Source organism: Salarias fasciatus (assembly GCF_902148845.1).
Source record: "Salarias fasciatus chromosome 23 unlocalized genomic scaffold, fSalaFa1.1 super_scaffold_20, whole genome shotgun sequence".
In the NCBI taxonomy this organism is placed as follows: domain Eukaryota; kingdom Metazoa; phylum Chordata; class Actinopteri; order Blenniiformes; family Blenniidae; genus Salarias; species Salarias fasciatus.
Window position 1 is genome coordinate 4,468,538 of NW_021941230.1, and position 23,997 is coordinate 4,492,534.

Consider the following 23,997-nt stretch of genomic DNA (forward strand, 5'->3'; position numbering starts at 1 on the left):
TTTTGTAACTTTTATATAATTTTGGGACTTTCTTTTGTAATTTTGGGACCTTTTCTGTTACTTTTGGGACTTTTTATTGTAAATGTGTGAGTTTTTCTATTAACTTTGGGACTTTCTGTTGCAATGTTTGTTAATTTTGGGATTTTTTTCAATTTTTTGAGTTTGTCTGTTAGTTTTTGGAATTTTTTTGTAATTTGGGGCCTTTGATTGTAATTATGTGGCTTTTTCGTGTAATTTGACACTGTCCACTCTTCTTCCAGCTCTCTGCACTCCCGTCTGTCTCAACGGAGGTGTGTGCGTCCGGCCAGATTCCTGCCAGTGTCCTCAGGGCTTCTACGGCGCCCGCTGCCAGAATGGTAAACAAAACCATGAGAATAAAGTCACAAAATGAGAACAAAAAGCCACAAATGATAACAAAAAGCTACAAAACATTACAAAATGACAACTAAAAGCTACAAAAGGAAAACAAAAAGCCAGAGGGACAACAAAAAGCTACAAAAACAGATCAAAAAACTACGAAATGACAAGAAGACACAAAAGCACAACAAAAAGACACAAAAAAGATGGCAACCAGCCACAAAAAGACGGAAAAAGCCATGAAATGAAAACAAAACTTGAAAACATGAAAATGAAAACCAACTAAAAAACAAACAGTCTCAGATTAAAGGACAAAGAAAAGTCACAAAATGATGAAGAACACAAAAAAAGATGACAAAAAGATCAAAAAGGATGAAAATGACAACAAAAACATTAATTGACACCACAAAGCTGCTGTAGATCTGACCATTGGTCTCCATGTTCTCCCTCAGCCATCTGCTCTCCTCCCTGTAAGAACGGCGGCGTCTGCAGGAGGAACAACGTCTGCTGCTGTCTGAAGGGATACACTGGGGGGCGCTGTGAGCACAGTCAGTGACATCACTTCCTGTTGCTTCTCCCTCTTCCTCCTCGGCTGTGACATCACTTCCGATGCTCCTCATCTTCCTCCTCCGCTGTGACATCACTTCCTGATGCTCCTACTCTTCCTCCTCAGCTGTGACATCACTTCCTGATGCTTCTCCTCTTCCTCCTCGGCTGTGGCATCACTTCCTGATTCTCTTCCCACTCTCCCATCATCCTCCTCTTCCTCCTCAGCTGTGACATCACTTCCTGATCACTTCCTCCTCTTCCTCCTCCGCTGTGACATCACTTCCTGATGCTTCTCCTCTTCCTCCTCAGCTGTGACATCACTTCCTGATCACTTCCTCCTCTTCCTCCTCCGCTGTGACATCACTTCCTGATCACTTCCTCCTCCGCTGTGACATCACTTCCTGATGCTTCTCCTCTTCCTCCTCAGCTGTGACATCACTTCCTTTTTTTTCTGATCACTTCCTCCTCTTCCTCCTCGGCTGTGACATCACTTCCTGATGCTCCTACTCTTCCTCCTCAGCTGTGACATCACTTCCTGATGCTCCTACTCTTCCTCCTCGGCTGTGACATCACTTCCTGATGCTTCTCCTCTTCCTCCTCAGCTGTGACATCACTTCCTGATCACTTCCTCCTCTTCCTCCTCCGCTGTGACATCACTTCCTGATCACTTCCTCCTCAGCTGTGACATCACTTCCTGATACTCCTCCTCTTCCTCCTCAGCTGTGACATCACTTCCTGATTCTCTTCCCACTCTCCCATCATCCTCCTCTTCCTCCTCGGCTGTGACATCACTTCCTGATGCTTCTCCTCTTCCTCCTCAGCTGTGACATCACTTCCTGATCACTTCCTCCTCTTCCTCCTCAGCTGTGACAGCACTTCCTGATTCTCCTCCCACTCTCCCATCATCCTCCTCAGCTGTGACATCACTTCCTGATGCCCCTCCCCCTTACCCATCATGCCCCTCTTCCTCCCCAGGTGTGTGTGAGTCGTCCTGTATGAACGGCGGCCGCTGTGTGGGTCCAGACGTGTGCGACTGTCCGTCCGGCTGGCGGGGGACCAGATGCCACCAGCGTGAGCTTTCATATGAGGAAAGCCTGACCTTTGACCTCTCTCCAGTGGTGGTGATGTCATCCGTTTTCCTCCACAGCGAGCTGTCTGCAGAGGTGCCTGAACGGAGGGGAGTGCGTCGGTCCGAACACCTGCCACTGCCGCGCTGGGTGGCAAGGCACGCTCTGCCAGACCCGTGAGTGTCGGCACGACCACATTATGGAGCGTCCTCCGACCTCTGACCTTTGACCTCTGGTGTTCCAGCTGTGTGTGACCAGCAGTGTCCGTACGGCGGCCGCTGCGTCCGGCCGAACGTCTGCTCCTGCCGGGGCGGCCCGTCGGCGCCGCTCTGCTCCAGACCGGTACGCCCGAACCGCACGACGGACGATCAAAGCGGTGGTCGGTTCAACTCCGCCTCAAACCGCTTCCTCATGCTCCGAGCCAGAGAGTCTGGAGGGAAGCTGTGAATCATAAAAAAAAAACATCTGTAATGATGATCGCATATAAAACATCACACACACACACACACACACACACACACGTGTTTGTACTCCTACACTTGTGCATTGACGTAATGCATTTCCCAGCTTCTTACCCTACACTGTAAAAAATGTCGCCCAAACACAAAATGTCAACAAAGAAATGTAAATTTTACTGAAAAAGAGATCTCGATAGAGGAATTTTATCTTAAATCAAGTAAGATGAGATTTTTTTTTTCTGAAAATAAGATGAATGAACTTCATAAGATTTTGAGATCAATTAAATCCAGAACATGCTTTGAAAACATATGAAATTATCAAATAAAGGCAAAATTATCTCTGAGATGTGGTTAAAAACTGAGAAAATGAGGGTGAAATACTGTAAAGAACAGAAAATATTAAAAAAAAAATGATTTTCAAAACACAAAATTAAGACAAAAACATGAAAACAGGCTTAAAATACCAAATTACAGACAAAAAAATGCTGAAAAAAAGTATTAATATAACAGGAAATGGGCATAAAACCACAAAATCCCTCAAAATGCGTAAAAAAAAAACTGAGATGGGACAACTACAAAAAAAAAAATCACAAAAGCACATAAAAAGCAGCTGTGAGAACACATGATGGAAAAAAGATGTAAAGAAAAATAGAAACAGATCAATTAAATGTCGAAAATGCTCCAAAAAAATTACAAGATAAAAGCAAAATAATCGAAGTTTTGTTTAAAAAATGATGTAAATACTGTAAAGAACAGAAAACATTCAAAAATGTATTTTAAAACACAAAATGAAAAGGAAAAAAAAGCTTGAAAACAGGCTGAAAAATCACAAATTAGAGTCTAAGAAATATGCTGAGAATAAGAAAAACATCCAGAAGAAAGGATCTATTTAAAGCGACACTAAGGAACTTTTCAACCTTAATAAAACATTTTAATATCTTTTGTGATGATACATCGACTTACAATGGGTTGAATGACCCCTCTGTCACGGGCTGAGGGCGTCAGTATTGCTTTCACTTGGACTAAGAAACTGAGGAGGGTGGTAGGAACCCAGCACACGGCATGCGTCACATTATGATATAATATTGTTTAGCCACCATTAGATTCATTACCTCGTCGCTATCCATCCTTCACACAGCCACTGGAAACAAATGTAGGCGAGTTCAGTCTGACAGCATGCCACCGGGAGCAGCATTTTACGACGTCACGCACTAGTCCTCATGGGAACTGTAGTATTCCTTTAGGCAAAACACTACCGCTTTTGTCCACTGGCGCCGCCAAAATCAACGGAAACTGAAAGTTCCTTAGTGTTACTTTAAGACCGAGATTAACTGAATGAATAAATCAAGAAAACTCAAGAGTATAAAATGAATCAGACTAAAGATGACAGAAAATACAGATAAAACACAAAATACCTCAAAAGACGTCACAAAGAAACTAAAAATAGACATAAAAAATGGTTAAAAACACATAAAAAGTCAGGTGATGAAAAAACATATTAAAAAAACATAAAAACATATCAATTAAACATACAAAAAGCTTCAAAAATTATTAAAAAAAGGTAAAATCATCTCTAAGATGTGGTTAAAAACAGAAGATGAGGGTGAAATACTGTAAAGAAAAGAAAATATTCAAAAAATTACTTTCAAAACACAAAATAAACAGAAAAAAACATGAAAACAGGCGGAAAATCAGAAATTAGAGACAAAAACATGCAGAACAAAGGATCAATTTAACAAAAACCAGGCATAAAAACACAAAATACCTCAAAAGACATTTAAAAAATTGAGATGAGACAAAAAAAAACTCACAAAAACACAGAAAAATGATGGGAAAAAAGATGTAAAGACATAAAAACAGATCAATTCATTATAGAAAATGCTTCAAAAACACATAAAATGATCTAATAAAAGGCAAAATCATGTGTAAGATGTGGTTAAAAACAGGAACTAATTCTTGAATCACAAAATGAAGAGGAGAAATGAATGAAAACAGGCTAAAAATACCACATTAGAGGCAAAAACAATCAGAAAGTAGGAAAACCATCCATAAAAACGGATTAATTTAAGACATAAAAAAGAACAAAACATAAAAAGCTTGAGGACAGCAGCTGATAAAACAAACACGTGATGAAAAATGATGGAAAGAAACATAAAAACTGTGAAAATGAAGATAGAAAATGCTTCAAAAACACAAATTACAAGATAAAAGCAAAATAATGTAAGATTTGGTTAAAAAAATAGGGTAAATAACAGAAAACAATTACTTTAAAACACAAAATGAAAAGAAAAGAAACATGAAAGCAGGTTGAAAATCACAAATAAGAGTAAAAAAATATACAAACCTTGAAGAGTGGACGTCTTGCCAAACAGACAATGGACGAGTTTTTCCGGGAAATTCCAGGAAAAAAGCCAGAAAAACAGAATCTCATGCTGTTCATTGGTTTAATGAGGCGACAGATTCTTGTTTTGTGTTTATTTCCAGACAGGAAGTGGAGCACAGAGTTCCACTTCTTCTTCTCTGGTGTATTTCTGGCAGAGTCACAGTGCCACCTAAAGGCCTGGAATATGAACTACATCATTTTGAGCGGTGGATGCAAATGAAGCTTCATGAACCACTGTCTTTATGTTCTGAAGCCACTAGATGGCGCTATCTGTTCAGGAGATGTATGAGAGCTCGCTTCATTGTCAGTCCTTAGAACTAAGAGTGCCATCTAGTGGTTTCAGAAAATAAAGAGAGTGGTTCATGAAGCTTCATCTGCACATCACTAGATACAGGCACTCTGTTTTAGTCCAAAAAGATTCATATTCCAGGAAAATTTAGGCTCAAACTTACTTTTATCACACTAGAAGCTGTTTTTTTAAAATAATAAATAAATAAATAAATAAATACTTTTTTCTATGTAAATATTTTTTTTTCTCACCTTTTATTTACATTATTTACATTTCAACAAAAACTGGCATGTCCAGAATTATTCTCAGCCCTCTCAATAATATATAGTAGCTTCAGAAAATAAGTTCATGAAGCTTCGTGAACCACTGCCTATTTTCTGAAGCTACTAGATGGCACTTTTGATTCTAAGGACTGACAACATTGTAAAATAGTGTGGCCCAAATACAAGATATCAACACTAAAGTAAAAATAATAATAATAAAAATGTGTTAAAACTTGTGAAATGATCGAAAATTCCTGAAGCTTCATGAACCACTGTCTTTATTTTCTGAAGCCACTAGATGGTACTCTTGGTTCTAAGATAGATCCTTGTGAACTGGCAATGAAGTGAGCTCAGAAATATTTCTTGAACAGACAGCACCATCTAGTGGCTTCAGAAAATACAGACAGTGGTTCATGAAGCTTCATGAACCACTGTCTGTATTTTCTGAAGCCACTAGATGGCACTGTTGTTTCTAAGACAGAGGCTCTAGGACAGACATTGAAGTAAATATTTCTTGAACAGATAACACCATCTAGTGGTCTCAGAAAGTAAAGACAGTGGTTCATGAAGCTTCATCTCCTCTTCACTGTACAACAATGACTCTTCCGATAATCACTGAGCAGCTTTTTTCATGTCTCCACTTTTATTTTTGACCCTTCATTATCAGCAATGAGCTCCAACATGTCCTGCTTTAAGTCCTCATAGCATGCCTCTCTAACCTGCCTCCAGGGGGCGCTACTGCTTGGATTTTAGAGGCTTTACTTTATATAAAATTATTCCAAAAAAACACAAAATGGCAAAACTGGGGAAATAAACTAAGTGCAATAAATAAAAACAAATGTAAAAGAAACAAAAAATACAGAGAAAAAATTTTTAAATTAACATTCTGAAGTGACAGAAATCAATATATTTGTGATAAAATGATCAAAATTGACACAAATAAAAAAAACATTTTTTAGCAAAATAATTCAATTAGAAATTTTTAAAAAAAGGAGAAAAATGATGGAAAACATCAAAAACCATTTGTGTGTTTTTTCTTAAGCTCCCTGTCACTGGAGGCTGACGGCAGCATCTGGGAACATCTGGAGGAGGAGGAGGAGGAGGAAGAGCGGCACTTCACATCTGCAACATTTTACCCCGACTGGATAATTTCTCCATGAATATTTATTTATTTGGATGTTTTATATTTCCACATCTGGCTCGGCTGTATATAGAAATCTCTCTGATTTACTGGACTTCGTGGCAGTTTTGTAAGAAAATAAAGATGTGAGGAATTCATCACCTTGGTTTGAATGTTTCTGCTCATTTTGTAACGAGTCGAGAAAAGTCAAAGTTTCGACTTCACAAAGTCGTGTTTTGGCCCTCAGAGAAAAGTTGTTGTTTTGTTTTTCTTGCACTTGGAGTCTTTTTTTTATTGTTGTCCTTGGAAAGAAGTCTTTTATTTCTTTTGGCCTTTGAAGAAAAGTCCCCTTTTATGTTGCCCTTGGAGAAAAGTCTTTTTTTGTTCTTTTTACATTAGAGAAGACAAAACGTTGTTTTTTGTTTTGTTTGTTTTTTTTTTTGGCCTTGGGCAAAAAGTTTTCTTTTTTTGTTTTTGTTTTTTTCACTAGAGAAGACAAAAGTCTTTTTTGGTGGTGGTGGTGGTGGGGGGGGGGGGGGGGGGGCTTTGGAGAAAATTCCCCTTTTTTGTTGCCCTTGGAGAAAAGTTTTTTTCTTTTTACATTAGAGAAGAAAAAAGTCTTCTTTGTCTTTTTGGCCTGTGGTGAAAAGTTTTTTGGTTTTTTTTTTTTGTACATTGGAGAAGACAAAAGTCAGTTTTTTTTAGGGGGGGTTGATTGTTTGTTTGGTTGTTTTTTTGTTTTTTTTTTTGACATCGGAGGAAGACAAGTCCCCTTTTTTGGCCTCAGGAGAAAATGCGTTTGTTTTTTGGTTTTTTTGGTTTTTTTGGCTCCATGGAGTTTGAAAAAAAAGTCTTTTCTGGGGGGGGGCATTGGAGAAGAAAAAAGTCTTTTTTTGGGGGGGCATTGGAGGAGAAAAAAGTCCTTTGGGGGGGGCATTGGAAGAGAAAAAAGTATTTTTTGGCCTTTTCTTGGCCCCTGACAAAACAAGCCACATTTTACGCTCTAGAAAAGTTGTGTTTTTGTTTCTTTGACTCAAACATAAAGCCAGAAACACAGAAAGCTTCAGGTCTAAAGTGTGAAATCAGCCTGTTTGAGGTCTGAGGAGAAGCAGACGGAGGCATTTGACCCCCATCAGGGGCCCTGGAGCCCCCGGGGGCCAGAGACCAGGATTACCACATTAATGAGGCCTCCTGGGATTAGAACCAATTAGGATCCCAGCCTGATCCAAACACTTCCTCTGACCTCTGACCTCTGGGGGAAAAGGCTCTGCTGAAGATCTGCTGCCCTCTGGTGGTGGAAGGTGGAGGGAACACACACACGAGGCGAAGAGTGTGTTATATTTTTATCCACGTCCAAAGATGGGGCCGCGGAAGAGGTGTGTGTGTGTGTGTGTGTGTGTCCATCACACAGTGAGAAAGACAGGACGAGGCGCGCACACCTGGACTGTTCACTCATACACACACACACACACACACACACACACACACACACACACACACACACACACACACACACACACACACCAGCTGTTCTCTGATCCTGACCCACATCAAGTTCATCTGAAAGCTGTTCTGCTGCACTGCAAAAAAAAAAAAAAAAAATCTGTTTAAACTTGTTTTGTTTTACTCATTTCAAAGTAAAAGTATCTTAAGTTAGAAAAAGCTCCACTGGTAGAAAAAGTGGAAGTTGTCTTGACATCAGAGAAGTTTTCTTAAATCAAGTATTTTTTGTTGATGAAAAAAATAAGTCTCTAAATTCACGAGGAAAAGAAAGTAAATTAAAAAAAAAAAAAAAAAAAAATGAAAAAAGTAAAAGAAGAAAGCATTAAAAAAAATAACTGACACACAAATAGACAAAACAAATTCACATTTGGATCAAATGACCATGATTCATGAAGCTTTAACATATTTAGTGGTTTTCACTAAACATTAAAGCTTCATGAACCACTGACTTTACTGTCTGAAGCCACAAGATGGCGCTCTTGGTTCTAAGATAGAGGCTGGAGGACTGACAATGAAGTGAGCTCCCAAATATTTCTTGAACAGACAGCACCATCTAGTGGATTCAGAAAATACAGCCAGTGGTTCATGAAGCTTCGTGAAGCTCCATGAACCACTGGCTGTTTTTCATGAAAGCTTCTTTAGGCATTTCTGGGTTTTTGGAGAAGAGAAAAGTCACATTTTTCACATTTTTGGTGGGGTTACAGACGAGAAGTCACTTTTTTTTTTTTTATTATTTTTAGGTTGCTGGAGAAAAGTCACACTTTGTCACAATTTTTGGTTGCTGGAGAACACAAAAGTCAAACTTTTGTGGTTTTGGAGAATAGAAAAGTTTCACATTTTTAGGATTTTGGACAAGAGAAAAGTCACATTTTGGCACATTTCTGGTTCTTGGAGAAAAGTCCTGTTTTGTTGTCTCGTGACTGATCCTCAGCTCAGCCGATGCTAATTTAAACCCCCCCACAGCAGGTGCCTACCCCCCCCCCCCCCCCCCCCCCCCCACCCCCCCTTTAGCCCCACCTGTCCTCCCTTCTCCTCCGCCGCCCCAGAAAGCCGCCGCCGTCACTCATGGGACCGATGCGGCGGCGGAGGCTCGGCATGACCCCCTCCCCCGGTCACCGGATCGGCGGCAGCTGCTGCTGCTGCTCGCTCCTTTCTATTTTCTCCCGCCGCCGCCGCCGCCGCAGCCCCAGTCTGAATCCCAGCAGGATGAAGTCGTCCACCGGCGGTGAGCGACCGGACGCCTCCGCCTCCGACCCAGACAGCGACTCCAGAGAGGAAGACGAGGAGGAAGAAGAAGAGGAGGAAGACTTCCTTCAAAAACGACGGCGGCGGATCAGAACGGCCGACGTCGCCAGGCTCCCCGGGGTCAGCCGGCAGCGGCAGGCGGCCAACGCGCGCGAGCGCGACCGCACGCACAGCGTCAACACGGCGTTCGCGGCGCTGCGCACGCTCATCCCCACCGAGCCGGCCGACCGCCGCCTGTCCAAGATCGAGACGCTGCGCCTGGCGTCCAGCTACATCGCCCACCTGGCCAACGTGCTGCTGCTGGGCGACGGCGGACAGCCCTGCCTCCGCTACCGCGGCGTCGTGCAGGCAACTGCCGCCGCAACGGCGCCGTTAAGGCCGATCTGCACCTTCTGCCTCAGCAACCAGAGGAAGCTGGTGAGTGTTTAACCAATAAAGGACCAGTCTTTTTTTTGTTTTGTCAATACACTGTAAAAAATTTTAGTTTTTTTTTTTATTTTTTTGAGTGAAAATGTCATTTTATTTTACTTGATTTAAGAAAAAAAAATTGAAAATTAAATTTCAGGTAAAGATTTAATAAAAAAAGATTATATTCTTAAATATGTATTCCAAGTAAAAGTATCACAATTTAACAAAAAAATCTGACACTGAAACAAGTTAAAATTGAAATTTTTTTAAATTATTTCAAAGTAAAAGCATCTGAATTTCAGAGAAAAAATCTGCCAATAGAAAAAGTGAAAATTGTAGAATTTTTTTTTATTATTTCAAAGTAAAAGTATATTAAAAATTGATCACAGAACAAGTGAAAATAGTTTTTAAAATTATTTCAAAGTAAAAGCATCTAAATTTAAGAGAAAAAAATCTGTCAGTCAAACAAGTGACAATCAGATTTTTTTTGTAATTTCACAGTAAAAGTCAATGCATTAAAAAACTGGCAATAGCACAAATGAAATTTTATTGTTTGTTACTGATTTCAAAGTAAAAGTAGCTCAAAATTAAAAATTTTTTTAAAACGTCTGCCAATAGAAGAAGCGAGAATGCCGTGATTTCAGAGAACTTCTCTTAAATCAAGTCTTTCTATCTTGATGAAATATAATTTTTAAGTAAATTTACCTTAAATCAAGGAAAATGAGACATTTTTACTCAGAACAACTTTGAAAAAAACTTGCTCAGATTTTGAATTGTTGCAGTTTTTGCAGTGTAATCTCCTGTTGTGGCTTAAAAAAAATTAAAACAAATAAACGGCGTTATGGATCGAAGCGGCTCGGATCGGGTTTCAGTGTGACGGTTCCACCTGTGTCGTCCCGCCGATGGAAATAGACCCGCGTGGTTCACACACCTGTTCCCAACATGAGGCGCGCTCCAGAAATACACTGTAAAAATTGAAAATCTGACCAAGTTTTTTTAAACTTCTGTTGAGTGAAAATGTCTCATTTCACTCGATTTAAGATAAACTCACTTAAATACATTTTAGAAAGATACTGAAGCCATTGATTTACTATTATTGACTTATTTCAAATTAAAAGCGTCTTGATTTAAGAAAAAAAAATCTGCCCACAAGTGAAAACTGTCTTGATTTCATAGAACGTCTCTTAAATCAAGTCTTTATTTTGCTGAAATATTATATTAAAGTGAATTCATCTCATCTCTAAGTAAAATGAGACATTTTCACTCAAAACAAGTTTAAAAACTTGCTCATATTTTTACTTTTTGCAGTGCAGTTGAAGGCTGAAAGGGCAGTTTTTTCATTCATGTTGAATTTTTTTTACAGTGCTACACATTGTAGATCATGAAAATTGGCAGAAAATATCAATTAAAAAAAGTTATTTAGTGTATGATAATTTTAGTGAGGAGACAAAAGAATATGTAAATTTTTAAATGTATTATTTTTTTTATTTTTAAAGGCACAACAGGATTTTTTTTTTTAAGAAACACGTGAAGTGTGATTAAATCCAGTAAGTCAACCAGATTAAATCATGTCTGTTGCAATAAAATTTTCTTTTTTTTTTTAAATTTTAGCCAATTTATGTTGAAAATTCTGAATTTTCCAGTCGTGGTGCCTTCACTGCCTGTGGTAAAACCCATGTTTCTTTTCCGCCCTGCAGCTCAGAGATGGCGGGAAGCCCCCACCCTCGACCCTGTGAGGCCCCGCCCCCACCCAGTGAAACCCCGCCCCCCCTGCAATGTTTACATGCTGGACTCTTGTATATAATATATAGATTTATTTTTATTGGAACAGTTTTAAAAGCGCTGCGGCCAACGCTCCCCTTGTTTTGTTTGTTTTTTTTTCTGGGAGCCGTAACCCGAGGAGGACGCGTTTAAAAAGTTGCACCTGACGTGGGGCTATTTCAGTACCCGGGGATATAAACTACCCCCCTCCCCCTCCCCCTCCACCCACTCCATACTCCATCACCACCACTTCCAAAAAAAAAAAAAAAAAAAAAACCGACGGAGCCTTCAAAGGGAAAACTTTAGTGTGGTGGATTGTTTACTTTTGCATTGTTGCACTTTAAAAAGAAAAAAACTTTTTTTTTTCCAAAAGTAATCCTGGAATATCTGAACGCCACACTACCTCAGACCTGAAAGATGAACATACCTCAAAATCTTGCACAAGGACTAATTTAAGAATGTATTTTTGTACAATAAATATTTTTAAAAATCATTTTTGTTGGGTGTTTTATTTAAAAGGAAAAAATAAATATTTGGAAAATAATCCTCACACCATCTTGGACCTGAAAGAAAAATATTTTTGAAATACTGCACATTGAATAACTTAATGTATTTTCGTACAATAAATATTTTTCAAAGAATCATTGTTGGGTTTTCTTTAAAAAAAATAAAAAAATTCCCAGAATATCTCAACGCCATGCTACCTCAGACCTGAAAGATGAATTTTAATCCAAATCTTGCACAGAAAATATTTTTGTACAAGAAAAAAAAAAAAAAATTAAAAAAAAAAAAAATATATATATATATATATATATATATATATATATATATATAAAATTATATTGTTGGGTGTTTTTTCTTTGAATTTCAAAGAGTAATCCTGGAATTGACCTGCAAGATGAATATACCTGGAAAACCTGCAAAAACAATTAAAGAATATATTTTTGTACAATAAATATTTTGAAAAATCATGAATGTTTTATTTTTTATTTATAAACATACAATCAAAAATCTTGGAATAATATTTATTCATATAACATTAATTTCATTATGTGTTTTTGTCAAAATATTTTCAAAGAAAATTTAAATATCTGAAAGCCACACTACCTCAGACCTGAAACACGAATACATTTCAAAAAACTTGCACATCCAATACTTTAGGAATGTATTCTTGTGCAATAAAAAAATTTAAAAAATCATGAGTGTTGGGTGTTTTTTTTTTAACATTGAAAAAAATAATCCTGGAAAAATAAAAATATATATTAGCAAGACATTAATTTGACTTATGTACAAACTTTAAAAAATATATATTTTTTTAATAATCATTTTATAAAGTTAGTTTAATATCAGAACTGCCTCAAACTTGAAAGATTTTTTTTTTTTTTTTTTTAATTGGGCACATCAAATAATTTGAGAATGTATTTTGTACAAAATATTTTAAAAACTGTAAAAATCATTGTTGGTTCTTAAGAAAAAAAACCCTTGAATGTTTTTCTTTATATCCTGGAAATAGTTTTGGGTGTTTTGATTAATAAATAAAATTGACGCCGGTCGGAATCATTTCAATAATCTTTATTTCATAAAAAAGTCAAATTGTTATTTTTTTTCTTCTTAATATCAGATTAAAGAAAGTAGAAACCACTGATTCGGCTGGCGAGGGGGGAGGAGGGCGGCGGCCATGACGGGCAGTACAGCTTTCACCAAAAAAAAAAAATAAAGTAGTAGAAGAAGAAAAAGGCGGCCATTTTTAAGACTGAACAGGAAGCTGGGCCAAAAAAAAATAAAAAATTTTCAAAAATAATCTCCAAATCCTGGTTTTTCCCGTCCAGATCGACATGGAATGTTTCTTTGAATCCAGATTACAGAAGGCGTTACGACGAGAATACCAACGAAGAAGAAGTTTTAAATAAAGAAGAAAAAAAAAACGGGGGGAGGAGTTTTGGGGGGGCGGGGTTTCTGCTTCTGAAGGACCGAGCCCTTTTGTCCTGCGTTGGAGGGGGAAAAAAAAGAAAAACAAGAAAAAAAAAATAATAATAACAGGAGGTAGAAGAAAGAGAGTCTACTGCTCCTGGTGCTACTTAAAAAAAAAAAAACAGAAGAAGAAAAACAAATTAAAAAAAAAAACCAAAGAAGAAGGAGGAAATCTCGCGGCGGTTGGACTCAATCCGCCTCCTCTTCCTCCGATTCGGACTCTGTGGGAGGTTTAAAGATTAGTGGTTTTTTTGTTTTTTTTTTAACTTGCACAGGAAAAAAAAAAAAAAAAAAAAAAGCGGTGGCGGTTTTTGAAAACTGACCTTCCTCGGCGTTCTTCAGCCACTCCACGAACTTCTTCATCTGCTCCAGGAAGACGCTCTTCCCCTTGGCCAGGTGGGCCTCGGCGTACCACTTGAGGATGGCCTCTTCGCTCAGGACGTCCGCTGCAGGAGGGGGTCAGGGGTCACAGGTCAGATTATGATGCGAGGATTCCCCCACCCGTTGTATATCACTTCTAACATTTCCATTGTTTGTGCAGCAAATTTGAGATGAAAAATAATATTTTCAGCGTTGATAAGTGACACAACTGTTTTTTGAGGGGTCAAAGGTCAGCTCAAACTTTAAGTAATTCCTGACAGAACAGGAAATATGTCAACCATTACCGTTTAAACCCAGAACACTATTTTTTTTGGACCAATTTCAGGTGAAAACTGGAATTTTCTGCATCATGAAGTCAAAGTCGTCGCCTGTTGCCGTGGAGACAGACGTCGTTTAATCAATATTTTGAGGATGAATTACTGCGAAAGTTCCTGATACAATATGAGATATCTCACTTACAAAATTTTGAATTTTTATTCAATCCTAACATCTAAATACAAGAAAAGAATCATTGTAAGATTTGTTTAATTTATATTTAGATTCTACCATTATTTTTTTATTTTCACTAAATGATTGAAATTTAAATTTTGTCAAATTTGAGATAAAAACTCAAATTTTCAGCAGTTCTCAGTGACAATGTTTCTGCCTGTTGCCGTGGAAACGGGGAACCGGAAGCTGCTGACGTCTCAGTTCAAAGCTCTAATATCTCAACATAAACAATTTAATTTTGCAGAAGATCAAAATCAGAAATTATATTATATTTGTTTAACTTCCACAAATATTTTCGATTTAATCATTGAAGAATCTACATAAAAATAAAAATCAATCATGGTACAATCCAATTCATTTAATTTCCACAATAATTTTTATTTAGTCACTGAATAATTAATTCTAATTGATTATTTCTAATTAATTTTATTTTTTTGTCAAATTTGAGATAAAAACTAGCATTTTCTGCATTGCTAAATGACAAAAATGTTTGCTTGTTGCCATGGAAACGGGGAATCGGAAGCTGCTCACGTACGAGTGGAAAGTTGTAGAATCTCTTTACTTAAAATTCTATGTTGTAGAAGCACGAAAACTTTAATCCTTTCATCATTTATTAATTTTATTTATCATGTTTGTTCTTGTATGTTTGTTTACCTTTTTATTTATCTTAAATCATTAAATTATCTGTCAAATTTGAGATGAAAGCTAAAACTTCCAGTGTGGCCAAGTGACAGAAACGTTGTCGGGGTCAGGGGTCAGAGGTCACCTTTGTAGAGCAGCACCACGATCTTCTGGAAGGCCTTCATGAAGTGGATGTTGTCGTAGCAGTACTCCTGGATCTTCAGCAGCAGGCTGAGCTCCGACAGGCCCTGCGAGGTGAACGCCTTCAGCAGAGGGCTGTATTGCTGGAGGGGAGGGGAGGGGGCGGGGCCAAAGGGGAAGGGGCGGGGTTAAAATTTAAACAGAGTCGCTGTTTTTCCCCCCTAAACTCCTGCGGCAAGTTTTACTCGACAAGCTGCACAGTATAGCAACAGAGGTTGTGTTGTTACCATGGAAACGGACATCGTTTAACACAAAATATTTAATCAATAATTAAAGTTTTGATCGTTTCTGATTCAACACGAGATATCCCTCTTCAAAACATTTTATTTAAATTTTGTTGCCGTCAAATCCGAGATGAAAACTAATATCTTCAGAGTTGCTAAACTAAATTACAAAGGGGTTTTGTTGCCGTGGAAACAGAGGATACCGACGTACAAGTTTAACGTCGCAATCTAAAATTTAAAATAAATGAATCGATAATTGTAGAATCTAAATTAAAAAAAAGAATGTTCATTGAATCTAATTTTGATTTTTATTTATATTTAGATTCTATGAATTTTTTTTAAAACAAAATAAAAAATCGTTGAATACGATTGATTTATTTTTACTTATATTCTACGATCATTTTTTTGATTAATCATTGCAGAGTCTCAATAAAAAAAAATATTTTAGAATCTAAATGAAAGATAAAAGAATTAAGATTCTATGATTCTTATTTTTTGTTTCATCATTGTAGAATCTACTTTTTATTTTTCATTAGATTACACAACGACTAATTTTTAATTATTTTTACTCTTATTTCTATTGAGATTCTTCAATGATTTAAATCAACAAATTGAAATTAAAAAAAATAGAATCTCAAAAAAATAAAAACAAGAATGTCAATGTTGAAGTAAAGCCCTGGTTTCCATGGCGACCTTAAAGCCCCGGTTGGATGCTGGGTGCGTTGCTACCTTCAAGTGTTTGATGGCTTGTTCGGTGACCAGCTCCTCCTTCTTGTTCCACTCCACCGAGCTCATCACGCTGCTCCAGATGATGCCGATCATGGTCTGCTCCGAGATGCTCGACTTCTTCATCTCCTCGCGCACGAAGGCGATGATCTGGAACCACGGAGACGGCGGCCGGCGTTAACGCACAAACGCCGCTGCATCGCCAACATCCCGACTTTCAAAATAAGATCCAGGGTCTGTCCCGAATGTTTACATTTTAACACACTTGATAGTGAAATAAAAGTTTGGAAAAATTGTACAACAATCCCGAATGAGCTACTGAACAAACATCAAATGTTCTTTTATTTTGAAGGGTAAAACTATTTCCAATCTCTGACTGACGATTAGCTATGGGAAATGTGGTTCATATGTGAAAATCGGATTTTTTTATTTACTTATTTCAAAGTAAAAGTATCTTAAGAAATTGACTTTTTGGAAAGAAAAAGCATTTTAATTTAAGATTTTTTTTTTTTTTTTACCGACACAAGTTCAAATTGTATATTATCGGACTTATTTCAAAGTAAAAGCATCATTATTTATGATAAATAAATCTTACAAGTGAAAATTGAACACATTAGAAAAAAAAACTACAAAGTAAAACCGTCTTAATTCAAGGAAAAAAAAACTGCCAATTCTTCATTTTTCTTTACTTTTTCAAAGTAAAGGCATCTTAATTCAAGAGTCAATATTAGTCTATTATTCATTATATTAACTCAAAAGTATTTTGGCAAGCCACAACCCATGGTGAAATCAGCCCTGATGCGATGATGTCATACATCTGGCTGCGAGGGGAGGGGAGAGGGGGCTGATGGGTAAAGGCCTGACCTCCTTCTGCGGGTCGCCGTGCGACATCTGCTCCTGCAGCTCCTTCTGCAGCTCCTTGCGGGCGCCGATGGACTGCTGGTTCCGGGCGAAGTCCGACAGCTCCTTCAGCCCGGCGTCCGTGAAGTACTTAGAGAAGTGCTCACAGCTCCGCTTGTTGGCAGGAAACAGCTCCTGAGGAGGGAGGGGGGCAGACAGGGGGGCGGGTTAGATGGAGGAGGAGAAGTAACAGAGGAGGAAGAAGAAGAACAGGAAACAGTAGAAGTAGAAGAACAGGAAACAATAGAAGTAGAAGAAGAAGAACAGGAAGCAGTAGAAGAAGAAGAAGTAGAAGAACAGGAAACAATAGAAGTAGAAGAAGAAGAAGAACAGGAACCAATAGAAGTAGAAGAAGAAGAAGAACAGGAAGCAGTAGAAGAAGAAGAACAGGAAGCAGTAGAAGAAGAAGAAGTAGAAGAACAGGAAACAGTAGAGGAAGAAGTAGAAGAACAGGAAACAATAGAAGTAGAAGAAGAAGAACAGAAAGCAGTAGAAGAACAGGAAACAGTAGAAGAAGTAGAAGAAGAAGAAGAACAGGAAACAATAGAAGTAGAAGAAGAAGAAGAACAACAGGAAGCAGTAGAAGAAGAGGAAGAAGAACAGGAAACAGTAGAAGAAGAAGAACAGGAAACAATAGAAGTCGAAGAAGAAGAACAACAACAGGAAGCAGTAGAAGAACACGAATCAGAAGAACAGGAAACAGTAGAAGAAGAAGAAGAAGAAGAAGAAGAAGAAGAAGAACAGGAAACAGAAGAAGAAGAGGAAGAAGAACAGGAAACAGTAGAAGAAGAAGAACAGGAAACAGTAGAAGAAGAAGAAGAAGAACAACAACAGGAAGCAGTAGAAGAACACGAATCAGAAGAACAGGAAACAGTAGAAGAAGAAGAAGAAGAACAGGAAACAGAAGAAGAAGAAGAACAGGAAACAGTAGAAGAACAGGAAACAATAGAAGAAGAAGAAGAAGAAGAACAGGAAACAGTAGAAGAAGCAGAAGAAGTACAAGGCAGGAAGCAGTAGAAGAAGAAGTAGAAGAAAAGGAAACGGTAGAAGAAGAAAAAGAAGAACAGGAAGCAGTAGAAGATGAAGAAGAAGAAGAAGCAGCACAAACAGAAGAAGAACAGGAAGCAGTAGAAACAGTAGAAGCAGAAGCAGAACAGGACACAGTAGAAGAAGCAGAAGAAGTAAAAGAACAGGAAACAGCAGAAGAAGAAGAACAAGCAGAGCAGGAAACAGTAGAGGAAGAAGAACAGGAAGCAGTAGAAGAAGAAGCAGAAGTACAAGAACAGGAAGCAGTAGAAACAGAAGACAAGCAGTAGAAAATCAGGAAGTAGTTGAAGAGAGGAAGCAGTAGAAGTAGAAGCAGCAGTAGAAGTGAATACAGATCAGACCGCCCCCGTTGCCACGGTAACCCGGCCGCCTCACCATGAGCCGGTTGTCCATGCCCACTTTCCTCAGGCTGGCGGCCACGGAGTTGATGTCCTTCTCGTTGATCCAGGACTTGAACAGCTTGACGGCGAAGGCGGCCGACACTCCTGAGACCAGAACACGCCATTTAATCAAACACCGCCGCAGATCGGCGGCGTCAGAGCTAGCTCGCCGTCACAACAGGAAGTCACTTAAAACGCCACTTCCTGTTGTGGAATACCCAGAGAAAAGTACTGATGGACCAGATTGGAGCCTCTTTTGGGCCACTTTGGGTGCATGTGCCTTATGTTTGACACCCCCAATATAGAAACAGATAAAACTCGGGCTGTCAAGAGACTTTTCAATTTTTTAAAAATAGCGATTAATTGCGTCATTTCCACAGTGAACTGCATCGTTAATCATGATTAATCGCACCGTTTCCTCAGTCAGAATTACAATTTAAAGAACAAAAAAAATCTATTAATCACTATTGATCAGCATGAGTTCATATCGTAGTCTTTCTCCGCCGTGCGCGCTTCCTCACCCTCCTTGACGAGGTTCTCGTTGAAGAGGCTGTTGAGGATGGAGGCTGATATGTTGCCGTTGGCCAGCAGGATGCCGGTCAGCATGGCCAGCTTGTTCCGCTCCGACTCGGTGAAGCCTTTCAGGAACAGCAGCAGCTGGAGGGACACACACACACACGCACATGCACGGACACACACACATTTAAAAAAATAAATAAATAAAAAAATAAAAAATCCTTGACCACTGGCACTGCTTATTATAATAATAAATCAACAAACTTCTGGCACTTTTTCTTTCTTCAAAACAAAAAACCCTGAATATTGGCATTTAAATAAACAAAAAAAATTCCAAAACCTGAGTATTGGTACTGTTTTAATATAAGGGAACCTTTCTTAAAAAAAGACACCTTCAAAAAAAAAAAAAAAAGAAAACAGAATATCGGCGCCATTAAAGAAATGGCCCAATTAAAAAAAAAAAAAAAAAAAAAAAAAAAAAAAAAAAAAGAGTATTGCCACTTAAAAAAATAAATAAAAATTAATACTGGCACACTGTTTATAAAAAAAAAAGGAAGTTGGCAACTTTTTCAAAAAAAAAAAAACAACCCTGAACATTGGGAATTTTTTTTTTTTAATATACATATATATATATATATATATATATATATATATATATATATATATATATATATATATATATATATATATATATATATATTGGCACCTCTTTAAAAACAAAACAAAAAAAAAACCTTAATATTGGCACCAATTAAAAAGAAAAAAAAAAGAAAACGAAAAAAACCCGGAGTATTGGCACTGTTAATACATATAGGAACCTTTCTCAAAAAAGGCACCTTTAAAAAAAGAAAACAAAACAAAAAAAAAAACCTTGATTATTAACACCATTATGAAAAAAAAGTCCCATTTAAAGAATGGCCACTAGGGGGGAAAAAAAAAAAAAAAAACGAAACTGGCAACTTTTCAACAACGGAAAAAAACCTGAACATTGTTTTTTTTGTTTGTTTTTTTCAGAAAATTCCGGCCGCTCACCTTCTTGATCTCCTCCTCGAATCCTTTCTCCAGGTACTTGTAGCGCCTGATCAGCTTGTTGAACACCTGCAGGAGGCAGAGAGGCCCGTCAGCACGCCTCGATCAGGGATCAATACCAACGATCGGTAATCCAGGAGGCCGAGAGCCAATACTTGCAGCTGATATTCATTCACAGTAGATTTTAAAAAAATATTGGTGTCAAAATGCTGAATAACCCAAAGCCTTCCAGCTACTTCCTGCTTTATTTGTAGTTTCCAGAGTATAGCAGTATTTTTCTGAGTGACAGAAATATAGTATATTTATGATCATACAAATAAGACTTCATTTTCAATTTTTTTTTTTTATTAAAGTACTGACCCGACTATAGGACGATTGATTAAAAGATGACCCCAATTTTTCAAATATAAAAAAAAAAAAAAAAATTTAAACCCTGAATACTGAAGAAAAAAAAAAAACATACTGGATATTGGTGCAATTACTCATAATAGGAAAAAAAATAAAGAATCTTGGTGCAATTATTTTTCATTATTATATTATTTTGTTATTTTTATATTTTATTTTTTTTCTGCAGCTCTGAAAATTTGTGCCATTTAAAAAACAAGAACTGGATATTGCTGCAATTATTTATAACAGGAAAAAAATAAAGAATCTTGGTGCAATTATTTTTATCATTAATTTTTTTGTATTTTTGTATCATTATCAGCAATATCATTTTCCTACAGTTCTTAATATTTGTGCTATTAAAAAAAAAAACAACAACAACTGGATATTATGTAATTATTTTTTCTAATAAATAAACATAGATATTGGTATAAATTATTTAAAAACAAAAAAAAAGCCTGAACACTGGCAGCGTGGCGGTCTGACCTGAGCGTATGCCTGCATGGTCTCCAGGTCTTCTTGTGCCGTGAAGAGGCAGAACTCGGTGCGCGTCATGTCGTCCGACAGCGTCCCGCCCGGGGCTGCGCCACAAAACAAACAAAACGATAAACAAACAAACAACCTCCAGGTCCGGGCGTGGCTTCCGGGCCGCCGGCGCTCACCCAGCATGCCGCCGGCCACCAGGATGTCGAACAGCGTCTCGGCATAGCGGCGGTAGTCGAGCTTGGCGCCGGAGGCGTCGAGGAACTTGGCCACGGCCTCCAAGTCAGAGCCGGTCTGGTTCAGGCCTTGTACGATGCTTTCTTGGAACTGAGTAGGGTCAAATTTCTCCTTTTCATCTGCCGACGACGGGGGGAGGAAGGGCGGTTAGGAGGTGCAGAAGGAGTAAAAGGGAGGAGTAGAAGAAGAAGAGACTGAGCCTCGCTCACCTCTTTTCCTCGTTTTGAAACGCTGGCCGGTTAGCGTTGGCTTTTGCTGCTTTTGATTATTCATAAAAGACACCCTGAGAGACAGAAGGAAGGAAAGAAGAGTGGATTGAAGAGAGGCAGACTGGAAAATAATAACAGATCCTTGGTATCTGAACCCGTTTCTGATCCAATCCACAAATTTTAAAATAATCCAGAGAATTTTCAATCTTTATAGTGCAACCCTTTCACCCCAGACTCCATAACCCTGAAGCTTTCGCTAAAGCCCACCTATAAACACTGTATTTTATTTACGGTCGTTACAAGTCGTTCTTCAAACGAGTGATTTCTTAGATCAAATAAAGCTGAACATTTTTAAAAATATGCAAAAATTATGTGAATCTCTTAAATTGGAAAATGCTTAAAATTATAAAGGAGAAAAAAAGCAAAACTGAGTAAGAGATGACATGTTCTACCACTCCTCCCTGTAAATTCTCATTGCTGATTTTTTTTTTTTTTTACAATTTCAACAGCTGTGGCGAAGCATTTTATTTAATTCCATCTTCAACTTTCTATTCATTCTGTGTGAAGCAATGCTTACACTGCAAAAAAAAAGTCAAAATCTTAGGTTATTTCTTAAAACCATTTGAAAACTGTATTGATTTCAGATTTCTCTTAAATAAAGTCTTTCTATCGTGCTGAAATGTAACGAATTTATCTTAAATCAGGTAAAATGAGACATTTTTACTCAGTGCAAATTAAAAAAGAAAAAAACTTGTTCAGGCTTGGATTTTTTTGCAGTGTAGAGTGTAAATCAGTGACAGGCTACAGGTGAGTCTTTAAACAGCACTAACGCAAACAAAACCCGATAAAAAGAGAGTAACCGAGCAGGATCTGATCTGCGATCGGATTTGAATTCATCATCTATCACATGACATGAATCATTACCACTATATTTTTTTACAGCTGCTAGTTGAAACAGATCATCCTCTAAACTACAGCTGGTGTTTCGGATCAACTTGCTCCCCTGCTAACTGGTGTCCCATTTCCTCCGGCCTCCATGACTGCTTTTTTTTTTTTAGTTACAGCATTAAACAAATTGAAACGTCTCAATGAGGATAAAGAACATTTTTACCACATGTTTCAGAAGATAATAGTAAAAAAAATAACCTCAAAAGAATTAAAACAGAATAATTCATTAAATACAAATAAAGTCCAAACAGCCATATGTGTAGGCACACATAAAACAAATAACGAAAAATCAGGTATTTCGCAAACAATTCTACTTGATTTTGCTCTTCTTTTTTTAGAAACCAAAAAACAATTTAAAGCCATTTATAAAACCAGGAAGTGAAGGTTTGTGATTTCTTCTTCGCACGGTGATCTGCTGCTTAACAGTAGGAGATAAAATAAGACTCAGCAAGTTTATATTTACTAATTTTATCATGAAAGCAGCTAAACAGTGTTCAGTTGAGGGAATTTTAATGGGTTATTTAACTAAAAGGACGTGGGTCACCAGTTAACAAGGGAACCAGTTGATGTGAAACACCGGCTGACAGTGGATTACCTCTCTGGAAACTAACAGCATTTAAGAATTTCATTAGAAATCCGGCTCAACGGTGTTAACTAGGCCAGTAATGGGATTCTGTTGGATTTTTTAACAGCGTTTTTAAGACAGCCGCACCGAGGGACGATAAAGGAAGTGGGTCACCAGTTAACAGGGGGACCAGTTCATATGAAACACCGGCCAACAGCGGATTGAGACTCGGGAAATTCACGATACTTCACAATTTTAATATAAATGCGGCCAAACAGCGTTTGAAAGGACAGTTGACGGAATCTTGTTGGGCTTCTTTAACGTTGTTTTTAATATACAGCCGCACGGAGGGACGCAAAAGGACGTGGGTCACCAGTTAACAGGGGCACCAGTTGATGTGAAACACCGGCTAACACCGGATTAGCTCCAGCTAGCTCCGGGCCGCACCATGCGCTGCTAGCCGGGCCCGCTAACAGCAGAACCGGTTCGGTACACCGGAATAACTCCACAGGGTGAACCGTGTAGCTGAAAACACGCGAGGAGGAGATATATTTATTTGGAAATGTCAGCAAAAACTTGGGGGTAAATACCGGAGCTACCGAAGAGTGCTAGCCGTGATGAAGCTAATGCTAACCGAGCCGGCCGAACTGGAGGAAACCAGATTTCGCCCTCAGGCGGGGGACGTAAAACCTTCGTTTTCACGGCAGAAACGGTCTTCTCAACCGGGAGCGGCGGGGAGGAGGACGTGTGGGAGGATGAGAGGAATAAGAGCGCAATACTCACCGAAAATAATGCAGATAAAAAACGGTTGTGAACCGAGAGGAATTGAAGCGAGTGTCGAGTCTGAGAGCGGCCCAAACAAAAAGACCTTCCCGACGCAAGCCCCTCCCACCGAGAGCCAGGCCCCGCCCAGGAACACGCAGGCTCCGGGCACCGCGCAGGCGCAGTGTGGGTTCAGCGTCAAGGCAGAGAGTCCGGGCACTGCGCAGGCGCAGTGTGCGCTATGCGGGAAGCAGGCTCCGGTCAACAGTTCTAAACCATTATTGTTTTCTTTATTTACTTGAAATAAAATAATTATCAGGTGCGAATTGATTTATTTTCAGATTAAATATTTTTATATTATTTTTAAATAAAGAAATATTTTTTTTCTACATTTTTTTTCAATTTTGCCAGTAAATAATACATTAAAAAGTCAGAGAATGCAGATCTGGAGAAAATTAAAGTAATATATATTATTTATTTTTTATTATTATATTATTATTACATTTTATTGTATTTATCTA

The 23,997-nt window shown here is 38.2% G+C and overlaps 3 protein-coding genes across 3 annotated transcripts in view; 2 read left to right on the forward strand and 1 right to left on the reverse strand.

Moving 5' to 3' along the window:
* LOC115383589 (von Willebrand factor D and EGF domain-containing protein) overlaps positions 1–6,504 on the forward strand; it is a 49,695-nt gene extending 43,191 nt beyond the window's left edge. Inside the window, exons 27-32 of the mRNA XM_030085722.1 lie at positions 261–356; positions 810–905; positions 1,882–1,977; positions 2,054–2,149; positions 2,218–2,315; positions 6,409–6,504. Of these exons, the coding sequence (XP_029941582.1) occupies positions 261–356; positions 810–905; positions 1,882–1,977; positions 2,054–2,149; positions 2,218–2,315; positions 6,409–6,429 (503 nt within the window). The 3' untranslated portion in view covers positions 6,430–6,504. The remainder of the gene's footprint in view (positions 1–260; positions 357–809; positions 906–1,881; positions 1,978–2,053; positions 2,150–2,217; positions 2,316–6,408) is intronic.
* A 2,559-nt stretch (positions 6,505–9,063) lies between these two features.
* LOC115383590 (transcription factor 15-like) lies at positions 9,064–11,378 on the forward strand. The gene is made up of 2 exons (XM_030085723.1): positions 9,064–9,651; positions 11,340–11,378. The coding sequence occupies exons 1-2, from the start codon at positions 9,064–9,066 to the stop codon at positions 11,376–11,378; spliced, it is 627 nt and encodes a 208-aa protein (XP_029941583.1).
* Positions 11,379–12,960: 1,582 nt separating this feature from the next.
* bzw1a (basic leucine zipper and W2 domains 1a) lies at positions 12,961–23,605 on the reverse strand. The gene is made up of 12 exons (XM_030086505.1): positions 23,498–23,605; positions 21,202–21,275; positions 20,935–21,111; positions 20,759–20,853; positions 19,892–19,957; positions 18,865–19,000; positions 18,339–18,448; positions 16,881–17,051; positions 16,020–16,166; positions 15,011–15,149; positions 13,698–13,820; positions 12,961–13,595 (listed from the first exon to the last, which is right to left on the reverse strand). The coding sequence occupies exons 2-12, from the start codon at positions 21,263–21,265 to the stop codon at positions 13,564–13,566; spliced, it is 1,260 nt and encodes a 419-aa protein (XP_029942365.1). The 5' UTR covers positions 21,266–21,275; positions 23,498–23,605; the 3' UTR covers positions 12,961–13,563.
* Between the last annotated feature and the right edge of the window lie 392 nt (positions 23,606–23,997).

Excerpts from the sequence above, each read along its gene's own strand:
- LOC115383590 (XM_030085723.1), top strand. The coding sequence starts at position 9,064 with ATGCGGCGGCGGAGGCTCGGCATGACCCCCTCCCCCGGTCACCGGATC. Across the intron at positions 9,652-11,339 it reads TCAGCAACCAGAGGAAGCTG|CTCAGAGATGGCGGGAAGCC; the intron begins GTGAGTGTTTAA and ends TCCGCCCTGCAG.
- bzw1a (XM_030086505.1), bottom strand. The coding sequence starts at position 21,265 with ATGAATAATCAAAAGCAGCAAAAGCCAACGCTAACCGGCCAGCGTTTC. Across the intron at positions 19,958-20,758 it reads CCATGCAGGCATACGCTCAG|GTGTTCAACAAGCTGATCAG; the intron begins GTCAGACCGCCA and ends TGCCTCCTGCAG. Across the intron at positions 13,821-15,010 it reads CGTGGTGCTGCTCTACAAAG|CGGACGTCCTGAGCGAAGAG; the intron begins GTGACCTCTGAC and ends CCCCTCCTGCAG.